This window comes from Canis lupus, chromosome 6 (assembly GCF_048164855.1).
Source record: "Canis lupus baileyi chromosome 6, mCanLup2.hap1, whole genome shotgun sequence".
NCBI classification, from domain to species: Eukaryota; Metazoa; Chordata; class Mammalia; order Carnivora; family Canidae; genus Canis; species Canis lupus.
Genome location: NC_132843.1, coordinates 67,914,453 through 67,940,307, shown reverse-complemented (window position 1 = coordinate 67,940,307; position 25,855 = coordinate 67,914,453). Strand labels below are relative to the sequence as shown.

The 25,855-nt window shown below is 36.0% G+C and overlaps 2 protein-coding genes across 7 annotated transcripts in view; both read left to right on the top strand.

Moving 5' to 3' along the window:
• Window positions 1–25,855, top strand: part of CEP350 (centrosomal protein 350) — a 153,579-nt gene that overhangs the window by 3,986 nt on the left and 123,738 nt on the right. For all 5 annotated transcript variants that reach the window (XM_072831041.1, XM_072831037.1, XM_072831040.1 and 2 more), the window contains exon 2: window positions 25,182–25,267. In XM_072831041.1, the coding sequence (XP_072687142.1) occupies window positions 25,195–25,267 (73 nt within the window). In that variant the 5' untranslated portion in view covers window positions 25,182–25,194. The remainder of the gene's footprint in view (window positions 1–25,181; window positions 25,268–25,855) is intronic.
• LOC140635828 (SREBP regulating gene protein) lies at window positions 18,620–21,106 on the top strand. 2 transcript variants are annotated; one of them, XM_072831043.1, is made up of 2 exons: window positions 18,620–18,865; window positions 19,023–21,106. In XM_072831043.1, the coding sequence occupies exons 1-2, from the start codon at window positions 18,692–18,694 to the stop codon at window positions 19,374–19,376; spliced, it is 528 nt and encodes a 175-aa protein (XP_072687144.1). In that variant the 5' UTR covers window positions 18,620–18,691; the 3' UTR covers window positions 19,377–21,106. The 2 variants fall into 2 exon arrangements, with proteins under 2 accessions (XP_072687144.1, XP_072687143.1); XM_072831042.1 differs by having other exon boundaries at window positions 18,645–21,106.

The following is a 25,855-nucleotide window of genomic DNA, read 5'->3' as shown; positions in this document are numbered from 1 at the left end:
ATCCTGGAGACCCGGGATCGAATCGCACGTCGGGCTCCCGGTGCATGGAGCCTGCTTCTCCCTCTGCCTATGTCTCTGCCTTTCTCTCTCTCTCTCTCTCTCTCTGTATGACTATCATAAATAAATTAAAAAAAAATTTAAAAAAATATCCTAAATGCCCCCATTGGTAGAGGAATAGTTGAAATTATAGTATATTTATGCTGTGAAATACTATGCACTTGTTAACAGGTTGAGGGATACCTCCATTTACTTCATGAGAAGCAGCTGAGTGTATCATCAAGTGCAAGGACCATGCAGCTAACTTTCTGGGTTCAAATCCCAACTGGATCATTTGCTAGATGTAGCCATTAGCAAATTACTTAAACTCATCTATAAAGTGGATATAATTATAGTTCTCATTTGACAGGGCTGTTGTGAGAATTAAATGAGTTGCTATTTAAGCTGCAAGTAAGCATAGTAAGCACTAATAAATGTTTAAGTGTTTGCAATTACTATTATATACTGACATTAAAGAACGTTCATGATATAATATTGAGTGAGAAAAATAAGTTGCATAACACTGTGGAATATTCAGTTTTGAAAAAACACATGGGCAAAGAAAGAAATTTGATTTTATTATGATTTTGTATGGGCATAGGAAAGAGTCTGTAAGGATAGATGTTAAACTATTAGCTATGTTGTCCTTGGGGGAGTGGGTGACTTTCCTTTTTTTTTTTTTTTACTTTAGATACTTTTGTTTATTATAAGTCCCACTTTTATAGTTTTTGAAACACTTTTTTTTCTAAAAAATATCGAAACAATTTTTTCTATTATACAGTCATATAAATGTATTTTTTAATTTAGTTTTTCAGAGATCTGTAGATTTCATCAATATATCACAGTGAGATTATATTTCAAAACTTTTGTTGATGGAAGATTAAATTTAAAAGTGTATTTATTTTCCACTAGCTTAGTGACCTTAGGTGTCATTTCTTAATTTACAAAGTAAGTACATACATAGCTCAATCAGTGTTTCTTAAACTCAGGATTACCAGACTGTGCCAGGAGGTGCCTTGGGGCACTGTAGTGATCTCACATAGGCACTGTGGAATATTTTAAAGTTTTCGAGGGAAACACCATAATATTTGACAGCTGTGGAATATCTGTGTGATATTTGACATCTGTGGGACACTGCTCCAACTATTAGTTTGAGGTAGTGTCTGTGAGATTGTGTTACATTACTTTGGAAGACTGGATGTCTTCAAAAAGCTGGGTTTGGGGGTGCTGCTGTGATAAAAAGCAAGTACTGTGCAAAAATCAGTATGAATGTAAAGGATAGTGGCAGTGTCCAAAGTGATTTCAAGGTTTGAGAAGTTGTATAATGTATAGTAGTTGCACACTTCCCATTAATAAGTAATTGTGGTTATATAGTAATAAAATATTTCTTTTAATATATATGTATTTTTCAAACTGCTAAGTTGTTAGGACACAAATACTTATTAGATTGTATGAATCTAATAAATGTAACTGGTAGGTATTTTTTTGGTGCCTGGGGGCACCATGAAAAAATTACCAAAACGTTGAGAGTTCTCTTAACTGAAAAAGCTTGGGAACCTCTCCAACTCTTTTGACTAGGACACTCACAGTAAGAAATATATTTTTCATATGGATATAATATATACATTTATGTATATATCTGTTATAAATAAAATGTAAGTTGCACTAAGCTAATACCCTTAACTACTTCCATTACAACTCCATTTGGTTTCATTAAAAAAATGCTAGCTTCAACCCACCAGATTGGGTTTTTAAAAACGATTTATTTAAGAGAGAGAGAGAGATGGAAAGAGCGCACATGATTGGGAGGGGCAGAGGGAGAGAGAATCCCAAGCAGACTCTGCACAGAGCTCAGAACCTGCTGTGGGGTTCAATCCCACAACCCTGAGACCACCATCCAAACAGAAACCAAGAGTCAGATGCTCAACTTACTAGGCCACCCAGGCACCACCCCACCCCACCCCACCCCCCAATTGTTTTTTTTTTTTTTTTAACCTACTATTATTACATATTTGAAGAACATGTGACTGGATGACCTCTAATTTTTAGCTTTAATATGTTTTGTTTTCTGATTAGTTACAAATGAAGTTGGACTACACTTAATAGGTGTGTTTCTGAAAATTTGTATAGGTACTACATTTTTGTATGATGAATTATTTTAAATGCTATAGAGAAATAACGAAGTAAAGGAGATGTTTTTACAAAGAGAAGGATATTTTTTCAGACAGAAGAATATGATAAGTTTGGGATTTGATGATTTTTTTAAGTTAACCACTTTAAGTTTTTGTTCTAAGTGGACTTTTGAAAGCTGCTTATGGAACCCCTTTTTAAAACTAGATTTAACAATCATTCACGAGTAAGAGTACTAGGTATAATAAATAAGCTTCATTTTCATGATTTCCATATCTAAATCTATAAAGTAAAAGTTAAAGAATTTCTGGGCTTGTTTTAAATTATAAAATGCATATGTATACATGTAATTATTTATCTTATTGTTGCCATAAAATACATTTTCTGCTTAGGAATGGTTAACCTCTTCATAGTATATGAAACAGCTGTATCCTTTTTCCTATTTGCATTTAAGAATTGGATTCTGAGACTTATCAATGGGACCATCAGTCAGCAAACAGGTCTGGTGTGTGCTGTGTATGGTGCATGGACTAGGGATATGTAGGGGACTAAAACATGTAAAACTAGAGTTCCATGTAAGAGACATATATAAGTAATAGTACAAGTTGGTGAGAGGAATGATAAAGTACTGTGGATACACAGAGTGGGATCAACGGACACTGCATTAAGGAGTCAATTTAGTTTTCCAGTGAAAGAAAAGTAGTTGTCTTTGTTTCTTTTACAGCCGTAGCTTAAGTTAGCTAAGTTATTGAATGTGGAAGGAAACTTCTCAAAAAAATTTTTCTCCCTCAAATAGTGACAAGCACATATGCTTTTAAAACATTCAAAAACATATCCATGGAAAAATCTGCTTTCTCTCCTGGACCCTTATTCTCTCTTCTCAGAGTTCATCAGTGATAACAGTTTCTTAGGTATCAGAGAGGTTTTGTCATAAAAATTTTATACTATAGGGCAAAAAATAATCCTGACTTGCAAACTGGGAGACACTTTTATGGACATATACTCCTTGAAATTAATTTGAGAGAGTAAGCATTCAAGATAAGCAAAGTCTAGACTCGTATTTGTAGGACTTTTCCCCCCCATTATTCTTGATCTTGTTCATTGTCTTCTCCTTATGTAAAAGACTAGGGACACCTGTAGTCAATCTCTAGTTTAGCTCATTTCTTGTCAGTGGGGAGATATGTTCTTTGTGAGCCTCTCCCTGCTACTTATGTTCCAAAGGCCAAACTGGTACCAAATGTCACAAAGTTGTCTTCTGGATTTCCTAGATGACAGTAGATCAGCCTTGTATTTGTAAAAGTAGTTGTTGGGGTTTTTGTATTTTAAATGTGAAAAGAGGTGAGGCTAAGTTCTCAGGTTATTTGTGTTTGTGTATTATATTGTGAGAGTGTTGGTTATTCTGAGAATTTACTTGGAACAGTGTAGTAGATCTGACCTAGAGCTGGAATGTTTTCTCCTTTTTTCTAGCTTGGTCCCTACTAAATTCGTCCATTTTATATTTAGGTGAGATATTATGACTATTGCAGGGTTGTTTTTTTCTCATTCTTTCAGGCAGTGGTTGTTACATGGGATCCAATAGAGATGAGAGAACTGAAATGTAGCAACGGTATGGAAAATATCCTTTGTGAGAGCCAAAACAAAGTAATTTCTTTAATCTTTATCCCTAGGGCCAGGCACATAGTACCAGCCCAGTAAATAATGGAGCCAAATCTATGTGACTTGAGAGTCTTGTCAATAAAATGTAAAGGGCAAATTTGCAGCTAGAAGATACTTGAAAATTGTCTATTTTATAAAATATCATCTTGTATCTTATTTGTGTATATACCATAAGTATAGATCAGCATTCCTCAATCCTTCTGGTATCCAGACCACTGCATACTCCTTCAGTTATTAAAAACTTAAAGAGCTTTTGTTTATGTGGGCTATATCTGTTGATATTTACCGCATTAGAAGTTTTAAATGTATATATTCTTAAAAATTTTAATTCCAGTGTAGTTAAGTGTTATATTGGTATCAAGTGTACAATATAGGGATATAGTAATTCTATACTCAGTGTTCATCATGATAAGTTTACTTTTAATCCCCTTCACCTGGGTAGCCTGGGTGGCTCAGCGGTTTAGCACCGCCTTCAGCCCAGGGTGTGATCCTGGAGACCCGGGATCGAGTCCCATGTCAGGCTCCCTGCATGGAGACTGCTTCTCCCTCTGCCTGTGTCTCTGCATCTCTCTCTGTGTGTGTCTCTCATGAATAAATAAATAAAATCTTTTAAAAAAATAATCCCCTTCACCTACTTCACCCATCCATTTGTTCTCCATAGTTGAGTCTGTTTTTTGGTTTGTCTCCTTTTTTCTTTGTTCGTTTGATGTTGTTTCTTAAATTCCACATATGAGTGAAATCATATGGTATTCATCTTTCTCTGACATCACTTAGCATTATACTCTCTAGTTCCATCCAAGTTGTTGCAGGTGGCAAGATTTCATTCTTTTTCATGGCTGACTAATGTTCTATTGTGGGCGAATGTGTGTGCGCACACCTCTCCCCCCCACACCCATATCTTTTTTATCCATTCATCTATCAGTAGAAATTTGGGCTGCTTCCATGTTTTGGTGATTGTAAATAATGCTACTATAAACATAGGAGTGCATATATCTTTCAGATTAGTGTTTTTGTATTCTTTGGGTAAATAACCAGTAGTGGAATTATTGGATGGATCATATGGTAGTTCTACTTTTAATTTTTGGAGGAACCTCCATACTGTTTTCCACAGTAGCTGTACCAGTTTGCATTCCCACCAACAGTACAGTGAGGGTTCTTTTTTTCCACATCCTCACCAACACTTGTGTCTTGTTTTAATTTTTGCCATTCTGACAGGTATGAAGTGATATCTCCTTGTGGTTTTGGTTTGCATTTTCCTGATGATGAGTGCATCTTTTTATGTGTCTGTTGGCCATCTGTGTGTCTTCTTTGTAGAAATATCTGGTTCATGTCTTCTCATTCTTTATTTTAATTTTTTAATAATTTTTTTTTAGAAAGAGAGGAAGGAAAAGGGGGCAGAAACAGAGGGAGAGAGAGAATCTTAAGCAGGCTCTATACCCAGTTGGAGTCTGATGCTGGGCTCAGTCTTACAACCTGGGGGTCATGACCTGAGCAGAAATTAAGAGTTGGACACTCAGTGGACTGAGCCACCCAGGAGTCCCTTCTTCTGCCCATTTTTAAATTATTTGTTTCTTGTGTGTATTGAGTTGTATAAGTTCTTTTTATATTTTGGATGCTGACCCTTTTTTTGAATATATCATTTGCAAATACCTTCTCTCATTCAGTAAGTTGTCTTTTAGTTTTGATGGTTGTTTCCTTAGCTGTGCAGAAGCTTTTTATTTTGGTGAGTCCCAATAGTTTGTTTTTGTTTCTCTTGCCTTAGAAGACCTACCTACTAAAATATTGCTATGGCTGATTACTCCTTGTGCTCTCTTCTAGGATTTTTATGGTTTCAGGTCTCATGTTTAGGCCTTAATGCATTTTGAGTTTTTATTTTTGTGTATAGTATAAGAGAGTGATCCAGTTTTTTTTTTTCTTTTGCATGTAGCTGTCTAGTTTTCCCACTGCCATTTTTTGAAGAGCCAAAAGATATTGCATATCCTTGTTGAAGATTAACTGACCGTGCAGTTGAAGTGTTGGGTTTTTTTGTTTGTTTTTTTAGGTTTTCTATTCCGTTCTATTGATCTGTGTGTCAGTTTTTGCATATTGCATATCCTTGTTGAAGATTAATTGACCGTGCAGTTGAAGTGTTGGGTTTTTTTGTTTGTTTTTTTTTAGGTTTTCTATTCTGTTCTATTGATCTGTGTGTCAGTTTTTGTGCTAGTACCAAACTGTTTTGATTACTACAGCTCTCTAATATATCTTGAAATCTGGGATTGTGATAACTCTACTTTTGTTCTTTTTTGAGATTGCTTTGCCCATTTGGGTTTTTTTGTGGTTTCATACAAATTTTAGCATTATTTGTTCTAGTTTTGAAAAATACTGCTGGTATTTTGATGGAGATTTCATTCAATCTGTAGATTGCTTCTGGTGCATAGGCATTCTAACAGTGTTTGTCCTTCCAATCCATGAACATGGAATATCTTTCCATTTGTTTGTGTCATCTTCAGTTTCTTTCATCAGTGTTTTATAGTTTTTAGAGGACAGGTCTTTCACCTTAATTTCATTCCTAGGTGTTTTATTATTTTTGTTGCAATTTTAAATGGGATTGTTTTCTTAATTTCTTTTCTGCTGCTTCATTATTATTGCATAGGAATGCAACAGATTTCTGTACAACAGATTTTATATCATGTGACCTTACTGAATTCATTTATCAGTTCTAATAGTTTTTTGGTGGTATCCTTAGCGTTTTCTATATATGGTATAATGTCGTCTGCAAATAGTGAAAGTTTTATTTCTTCCTTACCAACTTGGGTGCCTTTTATTTCTTTTTCTTGTATAATTGCTGTGGCTAGGACTTCGAGTGAGAAGTCCGGTCCTAGTCCAGTGAGAAGGTGAGAGTTCCTTGTTTTGTTCCTGATCTTAGAGGAAGAGCTCTTGGTTTGTCTCATTGAGTATGATATTAGCTGTGATTTTTTTCATATGTGGCCTTTATTATATTGAGGTATGTTCCCTGTAAACCTACTTAATTGAGGGTTTTGATAACATGGATATTTCTGATGAATGGATATTGTACTTTGTCTAATGCTTTTTCTGCATTTCTTGAAATAATCATGGCTTTTATCCTTTCTCTTGTTGATGTGCTGTACCACATTGATTTGTGAATATTGAACCACCCTTGCATCCCAGGAATAAATCCTGCTTGGTTATGGTGAATGATTTTTTTTAATGTATTGTTGGATCCAGTTTGTCAGTATTTTGTTGAGGATTTTTGCCTCTGTGTTCATCAGAGATATTGACCTTGTAGTTCTCTCTCTTTTTGTAGTATCTTTATCTGGTTTTGGCATCAAATGTAATGGTAGCCTCATAGAATGAATTTGGAAGTTTTCCTTCCTCTTTTATTTTTTGGAATAGTTGAGAAGAATAGGTATTAACTCTTCTTTGAATGATTGGTAGAATTCAGCTGTGAAGCCATGTGGTTCTGGACATTTGTTTGTTGGGAATTTTTTTTTTTTTTTTGATAACTGGTAACAATTTCATTGCTGGTAATCGATCTGTTCAAATTTTCTGTTTCTTCCTGATTCAGTTTTGAGAAGTTATAGGTTCTAGGAATTTATACCTTCTAGGTTGTCTGATTTGTTGGCATAACATTCTCTTAGAATCCTTTATAGTTCTGGGGTTGGTTGGTATTTCTCCTCTTTCATTTGTGATTTTATTTGAGTCCTCTCTCTTTTTTTTTTTTAAATAAGTCTGGCTAAAGGTTTATCAGTTTCGTTGATCTTTTCAAAGAACCAGCTCCTAGCTTTATTGATCTGCCCTATTGCCATTTTTGGTTTCTATTTCGTTTATTTCTGCTCTCTTCTCTTTTATTGCCTTCATTCAATTGATTTCAGATTGTGTTTGTTGTTCTTTTTATATCTCCTTTAGGTGCCAGGTTAGGTTGTTTGAAATTCTTGATTCTTGCAATAGGCCTCTGTTGCTTTGTACTTCCTTCTTAGAATACGTTTTGTTGCATCCCAAAGATTTTGGACCATTGTGTTTTTTTATGCATTTTTAAATTTCCTCTTTGATTTCTTGGCTGAGTCATTTAGTTTTTAGTAGCATGTTATTTAACTTCCATGTATTTGTGTTTTTTCCAGATTTTTTCTTGTGGTTGATTTCTAGTTTCCTAACATTGTGGTTGGAAAAGATGCATGATATGGAAGATTTAAATCTTTTTTTTTTTTTTTTTGGAAGATTTAAATCTATTTATTTATTTACTTAAAATAACAAATCCATACTAAAATAAATAAATAATATTTTTTAACGAAAGATAATTATATTTTCCAAAATAAAAAGGTTTAGTGAAAGGAGTGACATTGTTTGACATTTTTCACATCTTTTTAATGTCTAGCTTAATAAAAGACATCTGGGTTCTCATATCTCCTTCTGTATTCAATCTGTTGTGGTATTACATGTCATGTAGTATACGTATACGTTCTCAGAATGAAACTGAGACTATAGTGTATGTTCTCAGAATGAAAATGAAAAAGAGGAATTATGTCTTAATGTTATGGAAATAGTTTTGATTTCAAAGACTCCTCCTGAAAGGTAGGCCATCAGAGATCCCTGGAGCATGGTTGGGATTGGTGGTATAGATTATAAATTTAGAGTAGAATAAGACTTTAGAAGACATATAGTTATAATCACCTCTCATGGATATTTCTGGCTTGTACATCTGAACTGTGATAGGGAATACCTCAAGTTTGTTTTTTGGGAATAATCATCAGTTGGCTTTTGGAGATGTTGAATAAGATGTGCCTTTGAGGTTCTGAATAAGCAGCTTGATGTGTGGGTTAGCATGTTAGAGATATGGGCCAGAGTTTGGCAGTCTTTGGCATATACATGGTATTTGAAGCCTTGGGCATAGTGACATCCCCCAGAGTAGAGTGTTAGAAAAGAGCCCATGGTCAAACCTGCTTGAACCTCTAGATTTAAGAGAGAAGGACTAGCTAGCAGAGAAGACTAATAAGAGAACTAGAGAGAAGATGGAAAACCTAGAGTGTAGTATATGGAAGTCAAGGGAAATGAGTGTTTAAGAGAGTAGTTAACTGTGATGAATGCTGCCAAGAGGCCAAGCAAGATGAGGACTTTTTATTTGGAAATGCCTGGGGGCACCTGGGTGGCTCAGTCCAGGCTAAGCATCCAGCTCTTGATCTCAGCTCAGGTCTTGATCTTAGGGTCATGAGTTCAAGCCCTGTGTTAGGAGAAAAAAAATGCAATTGCCCATTAGCTTGAGAGATGAAGAAATCTTTGGTGATTTTAGTGAGAGCTGTTGTGGAGAGATGGGGATGCCAGCCACACTGGAATTGCTTGAAGAGTGAGTGAAAAGTATCACCAAAAAGAGACTGAGTGTATTTAGTCAACTTTTTTGAGAACTTTGTAAAGGAAAAAAAGAGCAGTAGTGGAGAAGGGTGCTGGGTTACGGGACTTTGGTGTTGTTTAAGTAAGAAGATTAAGTGTAAATGCTGATAGGAAGAATCTTGGTGAGAGGTGGAGGCTAGAGATCACATTAAGGAAAATGTAATTGATAATTGAAGTTTCTTGAAAGAACTTGGAGGTGGGGAGATCTTAAAATAGATGAAGTGTTCGTATGGCTCCTTTCCTCTAAAAGTTACTTTTTGTGTTTTTTTCCGCATGCTCCCTCTTGATGAACTCTTAGCCTGCGTAAGTAGGGAAGTTAAATGGTAAATATAGTTCTTTTAAATTTCTTGACTATCGTTATTTTCCTCTGAGACTTTGTGGTTCCCATGAGGTATTTGCATGATACTTTGAAGTGTGGGCTTCAAGTAAATAGTTTTTGCTATCAAGTAAATAGTTTTTTTTTTTTTTAAGTTGCATACTTATTTGGTAGAAGGTGCGTCTGCTTTTTATATGTTTCATCTTAATCAGATTCTTTTATGTCATTTTTATAGCTTTATTGAAATTCTGTTTCTGTTTTCTTTTGGCAAGATAGAGTCATCCTTAGCTAACTTTTGGAAGTTGATTATTGTTTTGAGTTTTTCATAATTTGTGTGATGTAAATAGAACCATGTCAAATATAATTTCTTTTTTAGTCCTTGTGATATTTGACTTTGGTCTGAACAAAGCAGCATTGTTCATTTATGCTTTGACTTTTGCATGAAACAACTTGTTTCTCTACAAGATGCTAGTTAAACTCACTGTAAAATGGACACTAGAATGAATTGAGTCACTTAAATGAGTAATAAAAGTAGTCTTAAGTTTGGGGCGCCTGGGTGGCTCAGTTGGTTAAATGTCTGACCCTTGACTTTGGCTCAGGTCGTGTTCCTCGGGGTTGTGAGATCAAGCCCTGTGTCAGAACCTGTGCTGGGCATGAGCCTGCTTGGGATTCTTTCTCTCCCTCCCCTCCTCCCCCTGCCTTCTGTCCAATTAAAAAAAAGTGTTCTTAATTTTTCTGAAATTTAAGAAGGTTGCAGTATAGTAAGGAGACAAAATGAAATGGAATGACATAGATTCTGTTATTGGTTTCTCAAAACTGTGGTCATAAGAGAGGAGTGGCCAATAATTGATCCTTTAAAAACAAATAAGGTTGGAGAACTCCCATGATGTTGTTCCTTTCCTTCTCCAGCTTCATCTCTTGACATTTTTTTTCTTTCCAACACATGGGACTTTTTGGTTTCTTAAAATGTGTCATGTCTTTTTTGTCTCAGGATTGTTCCACATATTGTTCCTACTGCCTGGAAAGTTCTTTCTTGACTATTCGTGTTTATCCTTTAGATCTTGATTTAATGACACCTTCCAGATTAGATGAATTTCCTTTTATTGCATGCCTCTATGGCATTTCCATTTTTCCCCCTTAATTATTTTCATCCCATTTGTAATATTTGTTGAATATCAACCTTTTGAATAAACCTTTAGATTTCTTTAGAGTGGGGGCCATGTTTCTCTTCACTGCTCTATCCCTGGTTTTCATTCCTACAACATACATGGCACTCAGCAGATTGAGGGAAAGGTTTTTCATGAGTGTGGAAGAATACCGTCTGGTGCAACACCAAGGAAGTTGATGCAACATCTTACCTGCCCTGTTTAGAATGGAAGGTGGAATAAAATGCTGTATCTGTAGACATTTGTGAGGAAGCACTGTCCTTTCTGGAGAGTTTGAAAAACAGTCAACGTGTGGGTTAAATGAGTATTCTCTAAAGTTAAAGTGGATTGAAGTTAATGGAACAGAGGTTCTAAAGATGATAGAATTGAGGTGAGAAAGCCTAGTGCCTGGTGATGAAATTATGAAAGAGAATAGGGGATAATGATGGGGGCTGAGTTTGAAAGAGAGGCATCATATGGATGCCTTTTAGAAGCTTACAGAGTATTGAGAGATCTAGATTTAATTTCTGCATCTGTCACTGAATGACTTTGGACTATGTCCATAGTCTTTCTGATACTGTTTCTTCATCACTAAAATAGCTATATAAATACCCCCCCACACACACACATTTAAAATACTTCACATAAAAAACTCATTTGTTTTTAAGAACATTAACAAGAGAGAAAGAAAAGTAGAAAAAGATACGGAGCAGAGTGTTTGGTGGGGAGGTAGTATTTTTGGTTCTATGCAATTGAATGTTTAGTGTTTTTATAAACAAAGGAAAAAATTGTTAAAGGCCCCCAAAAGCCCATGGCTGTTCTGTTACATACACCCCACTGAGAAAAAGAGCACCAGGAAAAGAGCAGAAGTGGACAAGAGAAACCCAAGAGTGGAGCCAGGTCCAGATGAGGGCAATTTTCCTGAGCAATATGCTCTTAGAAGTCACAGAGAGGAAAATACTCTTTTTTTTGCCAGAAAAGCAGTGGGAAGAAATAGGAGGGGGGGAAGAGGGTAAATAAGGATTTCCGTGCATAGGGGAAAGGGTAGGGGGTGGTGTATTATGGACTTTTCTCCTACCCTATAGCCTCAACATATAAGTGAAGGGTGGCAAAGAAGAGTAAAGATTTCCATTTGCATTGAACAGAGCTTTAGGCTAAGGGGAGGAGTAAAAGGCAAATAAGGAAGAGGATTCTGGGTTGTGATGGAGACTGAAAATAAGGTGGAAAACAATACAGTTCTTGGTCCACAGAGAAGGAACACAGAAAATGGTAGGTAGGATGATTAACTATTAACTGCCTTCATGGTCACCATAGAGGTCTGTAACTTAAGCTTCTGGCTTAAAGATATTTTTTTTTTTTTTGCTCTCAAGTGTTCTGGAACTTCAGAAAAGAGATGGTCTTAGGTGGTTGGGGAATAGGATTAGTTCTTTCCATTGATGCTCATCTTTATGGAATCATAAAATGTTTTTGGAAGTTTCAGGCCTCAAAGAGTAGAATTGAAAATAATCTCTAGAGCTGCAGTTCTGAAAGCTGGCATTATACTGGGATCCCTGTAGACCTTTAAAAATACAGGTTTTGGAAAAAAAAAATACAGGTTTTGGGCCTCTCCTCAAACCTACTGATTGACTGTCTTGGGGGTGGAGCCTCAGCGTTTCAGTTTTTAACGTTATCCAGGTGATTCTCCTCCTAGAGTTGGTTGAGAAAGTAGCTCAGGAGACAAGAACTCTGTAGCTGCTTGGAGGAGGGCATTAAGTAGCTACTCTCAAAGTCATTTGCAGTGGGAATGATTGGGAATGTATATCTGGGTGATTTGGGAAAGAATTATTTTTATAGGCTTGAAGACTAGCTACAGAGGATAAGTAGAGGGAGTAATGATTTTAAAATATTGTATTTAAAAGCTGTTTAAATACAAAGAATGTTTTCCGAGTGCCTCTGTTTGCTATGGATTAAACAGTGATGATGACTTTATGAGTAAAGATACATATTACACTGACATGTTAAGACCAATATTTTGTACATTATCTTTAATAGTCATTCGCATTATGTGCCTACATTTTTAAAAAAGAAACCAAATATATTATCATCATATGTTTAAATAAATGTGTATTTGTGTGTATGTGTGTTGTGTATCTCATTCATTTCAGTAATGGTCTTTTTGAGTTTTGAGAGATTATGTTGTAGGTTTATTCATACCTTTTTTCAGATTTAGAGAAATTAATCGTAAGTACGTTTAGTATAAATATGAATAGTAGATATAAAAATAGGGAAACCAAGGTGAGAAAGGGAGGAGAGGAAGTCAGATAAGAGATTAATATGGAAAACAGGAAAGGAGTAAGATGGAAAAATATAGAAGAAAATGGGAGATAAATGGGGAAAAGGGAAAATATACTACTAATATTTGAAGAGAATATAACAGATTTGTTTTTTAGTGAATGAATATAGATGTTTCTCTAATTTTAAGCAGATTTTAACACTCTACTAGTGAGTGAAAGAACCAGATATGATAATAGAGAAAAGTATTAGGAAGCCCATTTTTCCCTTTCAGCTCACTTTAGATTTTAAAAGGAATGTTATAGTATGGGTTTTAAGAGAAAGAATATGTTGTTTACTGATTGAATTAATCAAATATGATTTAGGACACTGTGCCTAGATTTCTAATTCCATTTCATTCAATTTCTGTGTTAGGATTCTGGCTTCTTACTGTCCATTAGAGACTCTTGACATCTTGGAATCTTTGGTCACTAGATTTTACTATAAGTCAGAGTTCAGGTGTGTTGAAGATAGCACTCAGCAATATCACAATATTTCCAGAATCAGGGAATGTGATTGCTAACAAAGTATTCTTTTTTTTTTTTTTTTAATTATTTATTCATTCATGAGAGACATAGAGAGAGAGGCAGAGACAGGCAGAAGGAGAGGCAGGCTCCCTTCGGGCAGGAGAGTCTGATACAGGACTCGATCCCAGGACCTCGGGATCATGCCCTGAGCCAAAGGCAGACGCTCAACCGCTGAGTCACCCAGGTGTCCCACTAACAAAGTATTCTTAATAAAGTAGATGTGTTTGTCAAGTTGTAGCCTGGTAGTTAATGGTACCCCTCTGTTCATTCCCACAAAGATTGTTCAGATGGGGCCATCTCATTCCCCCTCTGAGAAACACTAAGACTTTATATGAGGTTGAAGCCATGGGTCTAGTGATTAATCTTTGCACTGGGTGAGTAGCTGGGAGAAATGTCTTCCCTTTCTGAGTAGTTTCTGCTTTTCATGGGCTCTACAGGGTAATGTATAACTGCTCCACTTTAACTGCTCCTTACTTTGTTCATGTCCAGAGTGAATAAATGCACTTCCAATACGGTTTACATAATTCTTGTACTTTTTTTTTTAACCTAATCATAGTAAGGCTTTTACTTGGTTTTATAGACAAAGCAAAAGCATTATGTTTTGCTTCCATCATCTGATTGATTCCATATTAATGATATGCTTTTAGCAAATGACTCCCACTGTTTACATATCATGTATTTAGTTTATTATATGGTCACCTGTAGCCCTCTTCTTTACACTGTTATTATCAGCAAGGGCAATTATGCTTGTGTGGCTTGTAGTTTATTTTACCATATATTCTTGTAGGCTACTTGCAAAATAGTATATGGATTTTGTTCCCTTGTTTTACATTTCTTTTTTTTTTTTTTCTTTTTTTCCTGGTTTCCTTGTCTAGTGATGTTTGTTAATCGTGTTACTTTTTCTTTCTTGTGAGTAGTTTTCCAGCCTGGCTTTTTAAACCATCTCTTCTGCTTCTCTGATCATGTTTCTTGTTATTTCGGTTGATTTAACCCACTCCTTTCTCTGGTTGTCCTTTTACTGGCAGCTTTGCCTTTGATTCCTCTATTCTTTTCTGTTTAAGTTAAAATTATAACAAGCTTTCAACGTTGCCATTTGTTTTTCTGTTCATAGAAGGTCTCTTTTGATGGGAGGATAAATAAGATATAGTCCTTAAGGACCATACAGCATTGTGGAGAGACTGATAGACATGTGGTATTTGTAACTTTATAATTTTACCACATTGTATACTATTTGTTGATATGCGTGTCACTACATTGTGAGCATTAAATGCTCAAGGAATGTTCATTGAAGAAATGAATGAATGATGTTTGTGTGTGTCTAATGGTAAGGGCTCTAAAAAGTTAACAGTGCTATTGGGGAAATATATGATGTGGTAATTCTGTTAAGGAACAGTGGGAAAAGATTTATAGTAGATGGCATTAACATTTGGACTTGAAGAATATTATTGCCAGAGAAAATTTAGGAAAAGAAGATATGGAGGGTAATGAAAATTTCTGCATGTTTAGGGAATGCACTCTAGCTATGGCTTTTTTGACAAGAACAACTGGTATACAGTGAAGATAACAAAGAGGCCAACACTGTAAATTAAGGTTGTGAAGGTTTCCAAGTTCTGTCATGCTAAGGAATTTGGAATTTTATCCCATAGGTAATAGTCTTTGGAGAGCTATAAAAGCAGAATTGCTGGGTTCTGTTTTTAGAAAGATAATTGTGATTGTAGTATGGAGAATAGATTAGGAGCAGAATAATTTTGGAAGCTTTTACCACAATTTAGGCTAAAAATAATGCTCTGAACAGAGGTAAGAGGAAGAGAGAGGGGAAGAGAGAAGTTAAAAATATCTTAAAAATTTTTTTCAACATCTTTATGGAGGCTATTTTATGTATCATAACAAAGAAACGTCTTTAGGATAGTATTGACTTGTTAACTCAGTAAATGGTGGTGAGGAAGAGGCAGAAATGGCAAAGATGAACTGGATGCATGACAACCCCATTTGCTAAGAGAAAAAGAAGGAACAATTTTGAAGATAGACAATACTGAATTTGGTTCTGAACTTGATAAATTAGAATTGTAGCAGGCTTTGAAGGTAGACTATCTAATAGACTGAAAACTTGGGTCCAGAGTTCAGAGAAAGACCTAGGGCAGAAATAGGATGACTTTTAAGAAGTGATTTGAAACCAGGAAAGTGTGTGCGATTGCCTGGGAAGAAGGAGCTGTAGAAGATGGGCCTAACAATGGAACCTTTGAAAATGTTACTGTTGATGAATTGGACAAAAGTAGGGAAGCCATCAGTTAAGGAAAAAAAAATCAAGAGGGTAAGGGAAATAGGACAAATATGTTTTACTAATCCCAAGAGTAATGAGTATTTCAGAATGAAAGCTTAAAACCCCAAATGTAATAATTTTATAATACCCAACTGGAAAATTGTGTTACTACAAAGGTGTATATTAGATTTTCTGGACAGATGGACTGTCTGTATATCTGTATCTACATCTATATCCATGTATATAATGTTTAAACTTAGTTTTAAGATCTTCATAAAAACAAACATAAATCAGGAAAAATAGTTTTTTAGACTTTAGAAAGTATGGGCTTTTTGGGGTGCCTGGGTGGCTCAGTCGATTAAGCATCAGACTCTTGATTTTTGGCTCAGGTCATGAATCTGGCATTGTGAGGTCAAGCCCTGCAGTCTCCATACGCAATGTGGAGTCTGCTTGAGATTTTCTGTTTCCCTGTGCCCCTTCCCTCCCTGCTCATGCTCTTTTTCTCTCTTAAAAACAAAACAAAACAAAACTATGGACTTTTTAGTTGAAGGGCTGTTTATGAGAAAATGAATTTGAAGGATAAAGGGAAATTTTCTCACTGGATTAAAAAAATGTTTTCTGGTGGCCAGAGATAACCTCTCAAAAAACTGTCCTAGAAATTTTCTGTATTTTGTTGTTCTTTTTAAAAACAATATATTTGACACATTTTTTTCCTGTCATATATTTGAAATATATTTCACATATATTTCTCTTAATAACTTACTTCCTCCAAGTCTATGAGTTAGAGGTTTGAAATGAATGATTTCATAGGATCCTCTTTTTCTGTAGGGTTTTGTCCTTTTTTCCCGTTAAATAAAGAGAAATAAAAGGAAGTTTGTTGTAAGACTTCACAGAGGCCTCAAGGAATTCAGGGACAGAAAATGAGGTAGTGGTATTATGGGAACTGGAAAATTGTTAAGAACAAGGCCACTTTTCCCCTTTTTTTTTCAGAGGCTATGTGATCTCTCCTTTGTTTTTCTTTGATCTTCATCTTGCTTTTCATCATGATCTTTCATCTTGGCTCCTCACAGCTCATTGACTCAGTTGCTTAACATTCCATTTCAAAATTCTTAGCTCTTTTCTTGCCAGGGACTGGATGAGGCACTCCTCCAATCAGCTATAGTGGGGGTGAGGGGTTGTGGATGACAGTGGGGATGTTCTTCAGAGAGGAGCTGTGAGTGGGCAGACACACTGATTGACGTCTGTAATACATTCATACACAATTTTATTTAATAAATCTTTTGGGAACATTACATATATATGTATGTATGTATATGTAGTTGCCACACAATGTTATATTAGTTTCAGGTGTACAACATAGTGATTTTAAAGGAACATTTTAAAGGTATAATTTGCGATCAGTGTTTTGTGCTGAATAGGAAGGATTGCTATTTGTATTTTGGAAAATATTCAGAGTCCAAAGAGGACATATATGATAAGCATTGAGTTTGGGATAGTGATTCTTACTTCTGAATAGGGGGAAATGGATATGAGTAGAGGTACACGGGACTTCAGCCGAATTTCAGTAGTTTATTTCTTAAACTGAGAGGTGAGTACATAGCTGTGTATTATTATTTCTTAAATATATGCCTTATATTAAAACACAGTAAAGAAGAAAATCTACTTAGTGGATGACTAATGGTCATTTAAATTTAGACTTTGACAGATGACAAGTCTCAGAAAATAAAGCAATCTGACAGGATGTTGCAGATCTGTTAACCCTTTCCTGAATGTCAGAGATATTAACAGTATGACACTAATACAATTCATAAAATAACTTTTAAAATATCAGCTTAATGAGATGATTGAATCTAACTCTTAGAAGCATTTGTAAGAAAACCATGGCTATCTGCCATTGTAGTAGTGAAAGATGGTGACAAACTTATTACTAGATAACAGAATACTTGTATGAACATGGTATGCTGATGCCATTAGGGCTCCTGATGCAAAAATTGCCTCTGTCTCTTCTTTCTCCTTTCTATCAAACATATTGTAGGCATGTCCTAACTAATGTGGTATCTTTAAGGATATACTCCCAAGAAACTTTAACAGGTCTCTGCCAGTAGGATTAATGTTTCCTTTTGTGATATATGTACATGTATATGTACATGTATTATGGTATTGTCCAGATTGTTATATTTCTCAGTTATATATGTGTTTACTTCACCTACTAGTTTACTGGATTCCTTTCAGAATGTCATTAAGGCCAGGACTTCCCTCTCTGGAAAAAATGTACAGAGATGATAGAAAATTTTGCGTACAATTTCAGAGAGTTTATATATTCCTTGAATATCACTCATGGATCCCTAGTTTAAGAATACTTATACTAGATGGTGAGATAGATCAGGTCATTTCATCTTCCTTTTCTATAATACACAATACTTTGCAGTAGGTACTCAAAAATGTAGGTACTCAAAAAATGTTATCACAAGGTTATTGATATGCAAGTTTATTTTCCCTGTTCTTAGTCTTAACAAAGACTTATTACATTGGACTAAAAAGTTCTAACTATTTTCTGTATACAGTATACATCTTAAATAAAATGTCCCAGAAAGCTGAGAATTGAAAGGGTAGGGCAAGTGCAATAGAATAAAGCAATTCTTGCTTTATATTAATAGCATACAAAATAGAATTGAATATTAAAACATAGTTTTCTAGGGACAGTGATGGTCATTTTTTATTGAAGAAATATAAAATCCACATGACAATGTAATAGCCATGAACCTTTATGTGTTAAATAATATTATCAAACTATATAAACATGAATTTATAGAAACACGAAGAAGAGGTCACGTGGGGCGGCGCGGGGAGGCTGCCGGGAGCTGGCTGGGCTGGAGGCCGGGGGGCCGGCGCCCGCCGGGGGGATGGGGCTGCGGGCCGCCTAGGGGCCATGCCGCCCGGGCTCCGGGCCTGCCCCGCTCCGCGCCCCGGCCGCCGCGCCCCGCGTCCGCGCCGGCATGGTGAACCTGGCGGCCATGGTGTGGCGCCGGCTCCTCCGGAAGAGGTGGGTGCTCGCCCTGGTCTTCGGGCTGTCGCTCGTCTACTTCCTCAGCAGCACCTTCAAGCAGGAGGAAAGAGCAGTGAGAGATCGGAATCTCCTCCAGGTTCAAGACCACGACCAGCCCATTCCGTGGAAGGTGCAATTTCACCTGGGGAACAGCAGTCGGCCTGGCAACCAGTGCCGGAACTCCATTCAAGGGAAGCACCTCATCACGGATGAGCTAGGATACATTTGTGAAAGGAAGGATTTGCTGGTGAACGGCTGCTGTAATGTCAACGTCCCCGGCACGAAGCAGTACCGCTGTGATGGCTGCTTGCCCCATGGCTGCTGTGGTGCCTATGAGTACTGTGTGTCCTGCTGCCTGCAGCCCAGCAAGCAACTTCTCCTGGAGCGCTTCCTCAACCGCGCAGCCGTGGCATTCCAGAACCTCTTCATGGCCGTCGAAGATCACTTTGAATTGTGTCTGGCCAAATGCAGGACCTCATCCCAGAGCGTGCAGCATGAGAACACCTATAGGGACCCCATAGCCAAGTACTGCTATGGAGAAAGCCCTCCTGAGCTCTTCCCCGCGTGACAGGCACAGCAGACAACACACGAGCCACCAGGTGCCACAGGAGAACTTGTGGCCTGAAGCTACCCTCCAGCGTTCTCTAGTCCGCGTAGAAGAAGAGAGGCATCGCATGGAAGCCTTGGTTTTGACCGCCTCTTGTGCTATACTCTTTGGCCTCAGTCACCACTGGGCTCTACCCTGTGGAACTATTCTGTGAAGCAGCTTGAAAACACCAGTGCATCACATTCAAGAATAAACTACAGGCGAGCCTGCGGAGGTGCTGGTGCTCTGGGGCACTTCTACTGTTGCAGACTCCTCGAGCCCTTCACTGTAAATTTATTTATTGGACTTCTTTGGAGTAGTGGGAACATGATAATGGTTTATATAGGAAGATATCTTGCCTTAATAGTCAAATATATTCAAGGAAGTTGTTGTTGTTTTCTTGTGTCCCTGGGTTTCCTGAGTGAAGTCATCCCTTTACCCTGATAAAATGTTTGGCCTCTTTGAACATGCATGTTCTCCCAAGGTAGTTGTTTGGGTTTTGTTTTAAAAGCTCCTTCAGGAGTGGGCCCTGGACACTATATTCTGACATCTAAAATTGTCAACAACTCAAAGATACTATTCCGTTCCGGCCCTCTACCAGCCCCCTTGCAGGTGGCACCAGCTGCCCACAGGTTTTCTCATCATGGTTTTGAATGTGTTTGCATTACCTGCATGTGCGCATCCTCTGAACCAGAAATTCCAACTCCCTGTTCCGGAGGATTTTCTCATTTCCAATGCCACTGTTGAAATGATTGTGGTCTGCTCAGCCATGGTACCTGGGAGCCTCCTCCCTTCTCCTGTCATGGAAACCTGCTGTTATGGCAATTCCTAGGTGAAGAGACACCTAATAACTGGCTGTAGGCAGTCATCCTTCATTGCTTTCAGCATTGGGACATATAACAGGTTCAGACCTTCAGTTTCCTTACGACCTTTGAAGAAGAAGGCCCAAGTTTCTGTCAAGGTGCTGCTGTAAGTGAGTCACTCCTACCCTCAGTGGGGCGAGCCCGTGAACACTGGGCATGCCAGTTGTTGGGTCCACGTGCTCAACATCGAATCTCTCAGGCTCAAGGTCAAGAGTATTTGGTCCTCTGATCAAGACATTCTGCCCCTCAAGTACTATGGCTCTTTGCTCTCAGGAGACATGGACACACAGCTCTTTTCTGGAGCAAGCCCCTTACTAATCCTGGGATCAGGCCAGGTCTTTTTCATTTTTTGATTGTTCAAGCTGTTGACCTTGGAGCCAGGTACCAGTTTTACAATCCACTTTTGACATTTTTTTTCAGTAGGGTTTTTCTTTGGACCATGTTTGCCTTCCAGTATGTTTCTGCAGTATGTAGCAGTAATTCCCCATGATTTTCTCCTATTACTTGTTAAACCTTTCTTCCCAAAGGGGTTTGTCCTCCTTAAATAAGCCATCTCCGAGGGCTTTGTGGCAGTTGTTTTTTTTACTATTTTTTCCCCAAAAAATCTATGTAGTTTGCATTGGACTTTTTGGATTCTATGTGCATTCATGGTGCTAAATCAAACTTTGTATGTGAAAGAAATGTCCGTGTCTGGATGTTTTACCATCTCATTCTTTTTTGGTAATTCGAGTCTGGTATGTGTTTGTCTCATGTGAGTTGTCACTGGTATCAGCCTCTCCTTGGAGCTTATTTGAACTTTTGAGCAATGTAACAGATTTAATGTGAAAATGGCTTTATATCAAAGACTAACCCCTGCCTCTTTACAAAAAAAAAAAAAAAAGAAACACGAAGAAGAGGAGACAAAAGTAGTTTTGGTAGCTTTTGTCCGCCTCTCTTTAATTCTTGACAGATTAAGTAGGCAAAAGAGAATACACAAATGTTCAATAAATAATCCCAAAATTCCTGTATGGCTATAGAATAAAGTCATGTTGCCTATAAAACATTTAACTAGGAAGGTAGTTTCATTATTCCCTAATAAATGATCTTGAATAAGTTTTACTGTTTGACTTGGTCATCTTAAAGTGGTTGGAAAATACATTTTGGAGATTGGGATTTATAGTTTAAAGATAAGAGTTTTGACAGATTCTCTTCTTTCTATAAGGAGATTTTTTTTCAGTGTACTTTTTCCTCAATTTTTTCTATTTCTGTAGAAAATAGTGATATTTTACATATATATTCTTACATAAAGAACTGTCCTACTTAAATAGATTCTATTAATAATACTTATTAGATATGGGCTAACCAGGGATTTTGAAAGGTGAATTATTGAAAAACTGACATTTATGAGACTAGACATATTATGGAACTGAATTAAAACTGAAATTATAAACCTAAACCAGGCATGTTACCAGAAAATACTTTGAATTGATGATTGAAAAAGCATGTAAGTGCACAGCTTGGTGGAAGTCTCAATCTGAACGCACTCATGTAATTAACACCTATATCAATAATATTACCAGTACTTCAGAAGTCCTCCCTGTCCCAATTCCAGTCACCCACCCTCCTCACCACTATCCTCGCTTCTAATGCCATAGATTACTTTTGCCTGTTTGATACTTTATAAATAGAAATATACAGCATGTACACTTGTTTCTGGCATTCTTTACTTAACATGTTTGTGTTCAACTATCTTGTTACAAGCACTTGTAATTAGTTCATTTTTATTGTTAGATAGTGAATATACTCTATTTATAAGATGAAACTTTACATATATGTCACACTCCTGATAATTGGATTATTTGCATTTGACGATGATTAGCCATTAAGAGAGTTTTTATTTTGAAGTAGATAGAAATGCATTTCTTTTTACATCTACTTTGTTTTAGCCTTATCAGCATAAGTCTTTAAATTATGGACATATATATAATTTTTGATTTTTTAATCTATTTCTCCTTCTCTTTGGAAAATTGATAATTACTATATATTTTAGCATTTTAGTTTTAAAGCAAAGGGAAGTCTGTCCAAAGAAAAGTTTTGTCAAATTGTTGGCAAATCATTTAGTAATATAGAATAACTTATGTTTGTTACCGTTTTGATAGTTAGCTACACCAAAAGTATTTTTATGAGAAGGAAAGTAAAGTGAGTTAATTTTTTGAACTATTGTTGGTATCACTGATAGAAGTTTTTATAGTTGGACGAATTTTAAACTATTGGCAAATATAGTGATCTTAGTTTTTCTATCATCCCTGTATATTTTTAAAAACTTAGATTGGCATTTCCTAGAGATGTATAATTTATAACAAATTTTATTTTTAGAACATTTTTGAATTTTTAAAAAGGATTTTTAAGCAAGAAAAAAATAAAGCAAGGATTATTTACTGTAGGTGAAATTAATTCCCCTAAAAATTAATTATGCCTTCAGTTTTATATGTTTCTATTTTAGTAGGTAGGTTTTTCTTTATAATTTTTTTCAAGATTTTATTTATTTTATTTTATTTTTATTTTTTTAAAGATTTTATTTTTTTTATTTATGAGAGACACAGAGAGAGACAGAGGGAGGCAGAGACACAGGCAGAGGGAGAAGCAGGCTCCATGCAGGGAGCCTGATGTGGGACTCAATCTGGGTCTCCAGGATCACGCCCTGGGCTGAAGGCAGCTCTAAACTGCTGAGCCACCCAGGCTGCCCAAGATTTTATTTATTTTAGAGAGAAAAAGAGAGAGAGAGAGAGCACAAGCATGTGGAAGAGCAGAGGGAGAAAGAGCATCTCAAGCAGACTGTGCTGAGCACACAATAGCTCACAATGGGGCTTGATCCCACAATACCCTGAGATCATGACCCTAACTGAAAACAGGAGTCGGTGGTTTAACTGACTGAGCCACCCAGGCATCCCCTCTTTTCCTTAAATTTAAATTGGATTCTTTAATATACAACAGACTGAACTGCCTTTGCAAACACTGGTTGAAGAATATTATTTTTATCAAATGTGACAAAGGTCATATATTCATAATGTAAAGAACTCAACAAATTGATAAGAAAAACATGATCCTGGTAGGTAGATGGGCAAAGGACATGCAAAAATAGTTCACGCATGAAGAACTAAGGTTAAGATCTATGGTAGAATGTTTAGTCCTGCTAGCAATCTATTGAATTCAAGCTAAAACAACCATTTTATTCCCATTCTATCAGCAAAAGTAAACAGAATAGATATATGCTCAATATTAAAGATGTTAATGAAAACTAGTAGGCTCATTGTAAATGAAAACAGTTGTATCCAAAAAAAAAAAAACAGTTGTAAATTTTAAGTTGGAAGACAGTTTAACATTGCATGTCAAGAGCAGCATGTTCTTCACATTCTTTAGTTCAGTTAATATTATACTTTGTAGATCTTGTTCTAGATAAATAATCCAAATAAGCAAAAATTCACAGATACACAAATATGTTCATTTCAGTGTTATCTGTAATAGAAAAAATGAGACATAATATTGTACTGGTAGTCTTTTGCTATGTAACTCCAGAGAAAAAGCAATGCCTTTTGTGACCTAGACTTAAAAGTCACTCACTTCCACCACATTGGATTTGTTAAAAGTATATTGCTAAGCCCAGCCTACCTTTAATGTTAGAAAAATTAAACTCTGCTTCTTGAAGAAAGGAGTATGAGAGAATTTATGAATATATTTAAAAACTACCACAAACATCCAGCAGTTAAGTAAGACACAAAAATGAAAAATTTTTACATTTTATACAAATTAGAGTAAAAAAAGAAAATTATAAAGAATAGAAGGCACTATGCAAAATAACTTAATGATCATTTTAAGGTTTGGTGAGTAGGAATGCGTTTTACCCTCCTGTGTTTTCTAAACTTTCAGTGTTATGTGAGTTTTATAACAATAATTCTCTCTATATAGGAAAATATGACTATTATCAACTGTCTAGTCAGCATAAGCAGATTATGATCGTTCTGATTCATGATATATTTTTTCTTTTTTTATTGTGATAAAATACATAATATAAAATGGACCACCTTAATCATTTTCAGTGTATAATTTAGTGATGCTAAATACATTTATAGCATTGTGCAACTATTATCACCATCCATCTTGCATTACTTTCCATCTTACAAAGCTGAAATTCTGTACCCATTAAATAAAACCTCCTATTCCCCCCCTTTCTATCTCCTGGCAACCATTATTTTACTTTTTGTCCCTATGACTTTGACTATGCTAGCTAGGTGCCTTATATACAATGGAATCATATAGTATTTGTCTTTGTAACTGGTTTATTTCACTTAGCCAATGTCCTCAAAAGTTCATCTGTATTATAGAATATGTCAAAAATTCACTCATAATGCTGAATAATATTCCATTGTATGTATATACCACATTTTGCTTACCTTTTCATCTGTTGATGGACATTTTGGTTCCTTTCACTTTTTGACTATTGTGAATATGCTGCTATGAACATGGATGTACAAATGTCTCTTTGAGACCCTATTTTCAATTCTTTTGTGCTGTATCATATGGTTAATTCTATTTTTATTTTTTTGAGGAACTGACATACCATTTTCTATAGAGGCTGTATCGTTTTACATTCCTACAAACCGTTCAAAAGAGATCCAATTTCTCCACACCACTTGTTATTTTCTGTTGTTGTTTTTGTTTCTTTTTGATAATAACCATCCTAATTGGTGTAAGGTGGTCGTAATAGATTTCTTAATGGTTTAGTTTTCCAATGGGGGAGGAAAAAGTTATTAGATTATCAGGGCATAAAGATAACTTTTAGAGTTGACAAAGTCCTTTTCTGACTTTTATGAAAGTTAAGATAAATGAGAGTATTTTCTAATATTATAATATTGATGTTCAATGAATGCTGATGGTATGATTGTAGGTAAATTGGCAGGATGAAGAGCAGCAAATCAAAAGAGGTGCCTTTACCAAATCCAAGGAACTCTCAAAGCAAGGATACTGTTCAAGGTATGATTTGTTTTCTTTAAAGTTTAGAACTTAATGCCTTGTTTAGGTCATGTGTATAAAATTCTGGGCTAATTAATAAATGAAACCTATATGTATACTTTGATTTATAAAAAGTGGATAATTTTTAAAATTCAATTTGTTTTAAATATACAAGTTACCTTACCCTCAAAAGTGTCCTATGGTAAACTGTCTTATAAAGGAAAACATCTATTTTAAGAAGGAACCAGTGTATGTAAAATTACTTTACACAGTTTTGTGGAAATTCTGATTGTCAACAAATGGTATAATATAGCTTCTAATATAGTTTTAGACCTATAGTACACAGATAAGAAAAGGAAAAATCTCATTGAACTCTTTTTTTTTTTTTTTTGATGCATTGGAGGTTACTTTAATTTACAACATGATATATTTTGAGGTGCATTGACAACCTGTAGTACATCAGGAGGAAGATTATTTGGTTTATGAGGGATCTGGAAATCGTGTCACATGAGGACATTTGGAGGCAATGAAATTGTTTATTCTAGAGAAGGATGATTCAAGGATCTAGGTGGTTTTGTACTATTTGAAGAGCCGTTAGGTGACTAGATT

Excerpts from the sequence above, each read along its gene's own strand:
- LOC140635828 (XM_072831042.1), top strand. The coding sequence starts at position 18,759 with ATGGTGAACCTGGCGGCCATGGTGTGGCGCCGGCTCCTCCGGAAGAGG.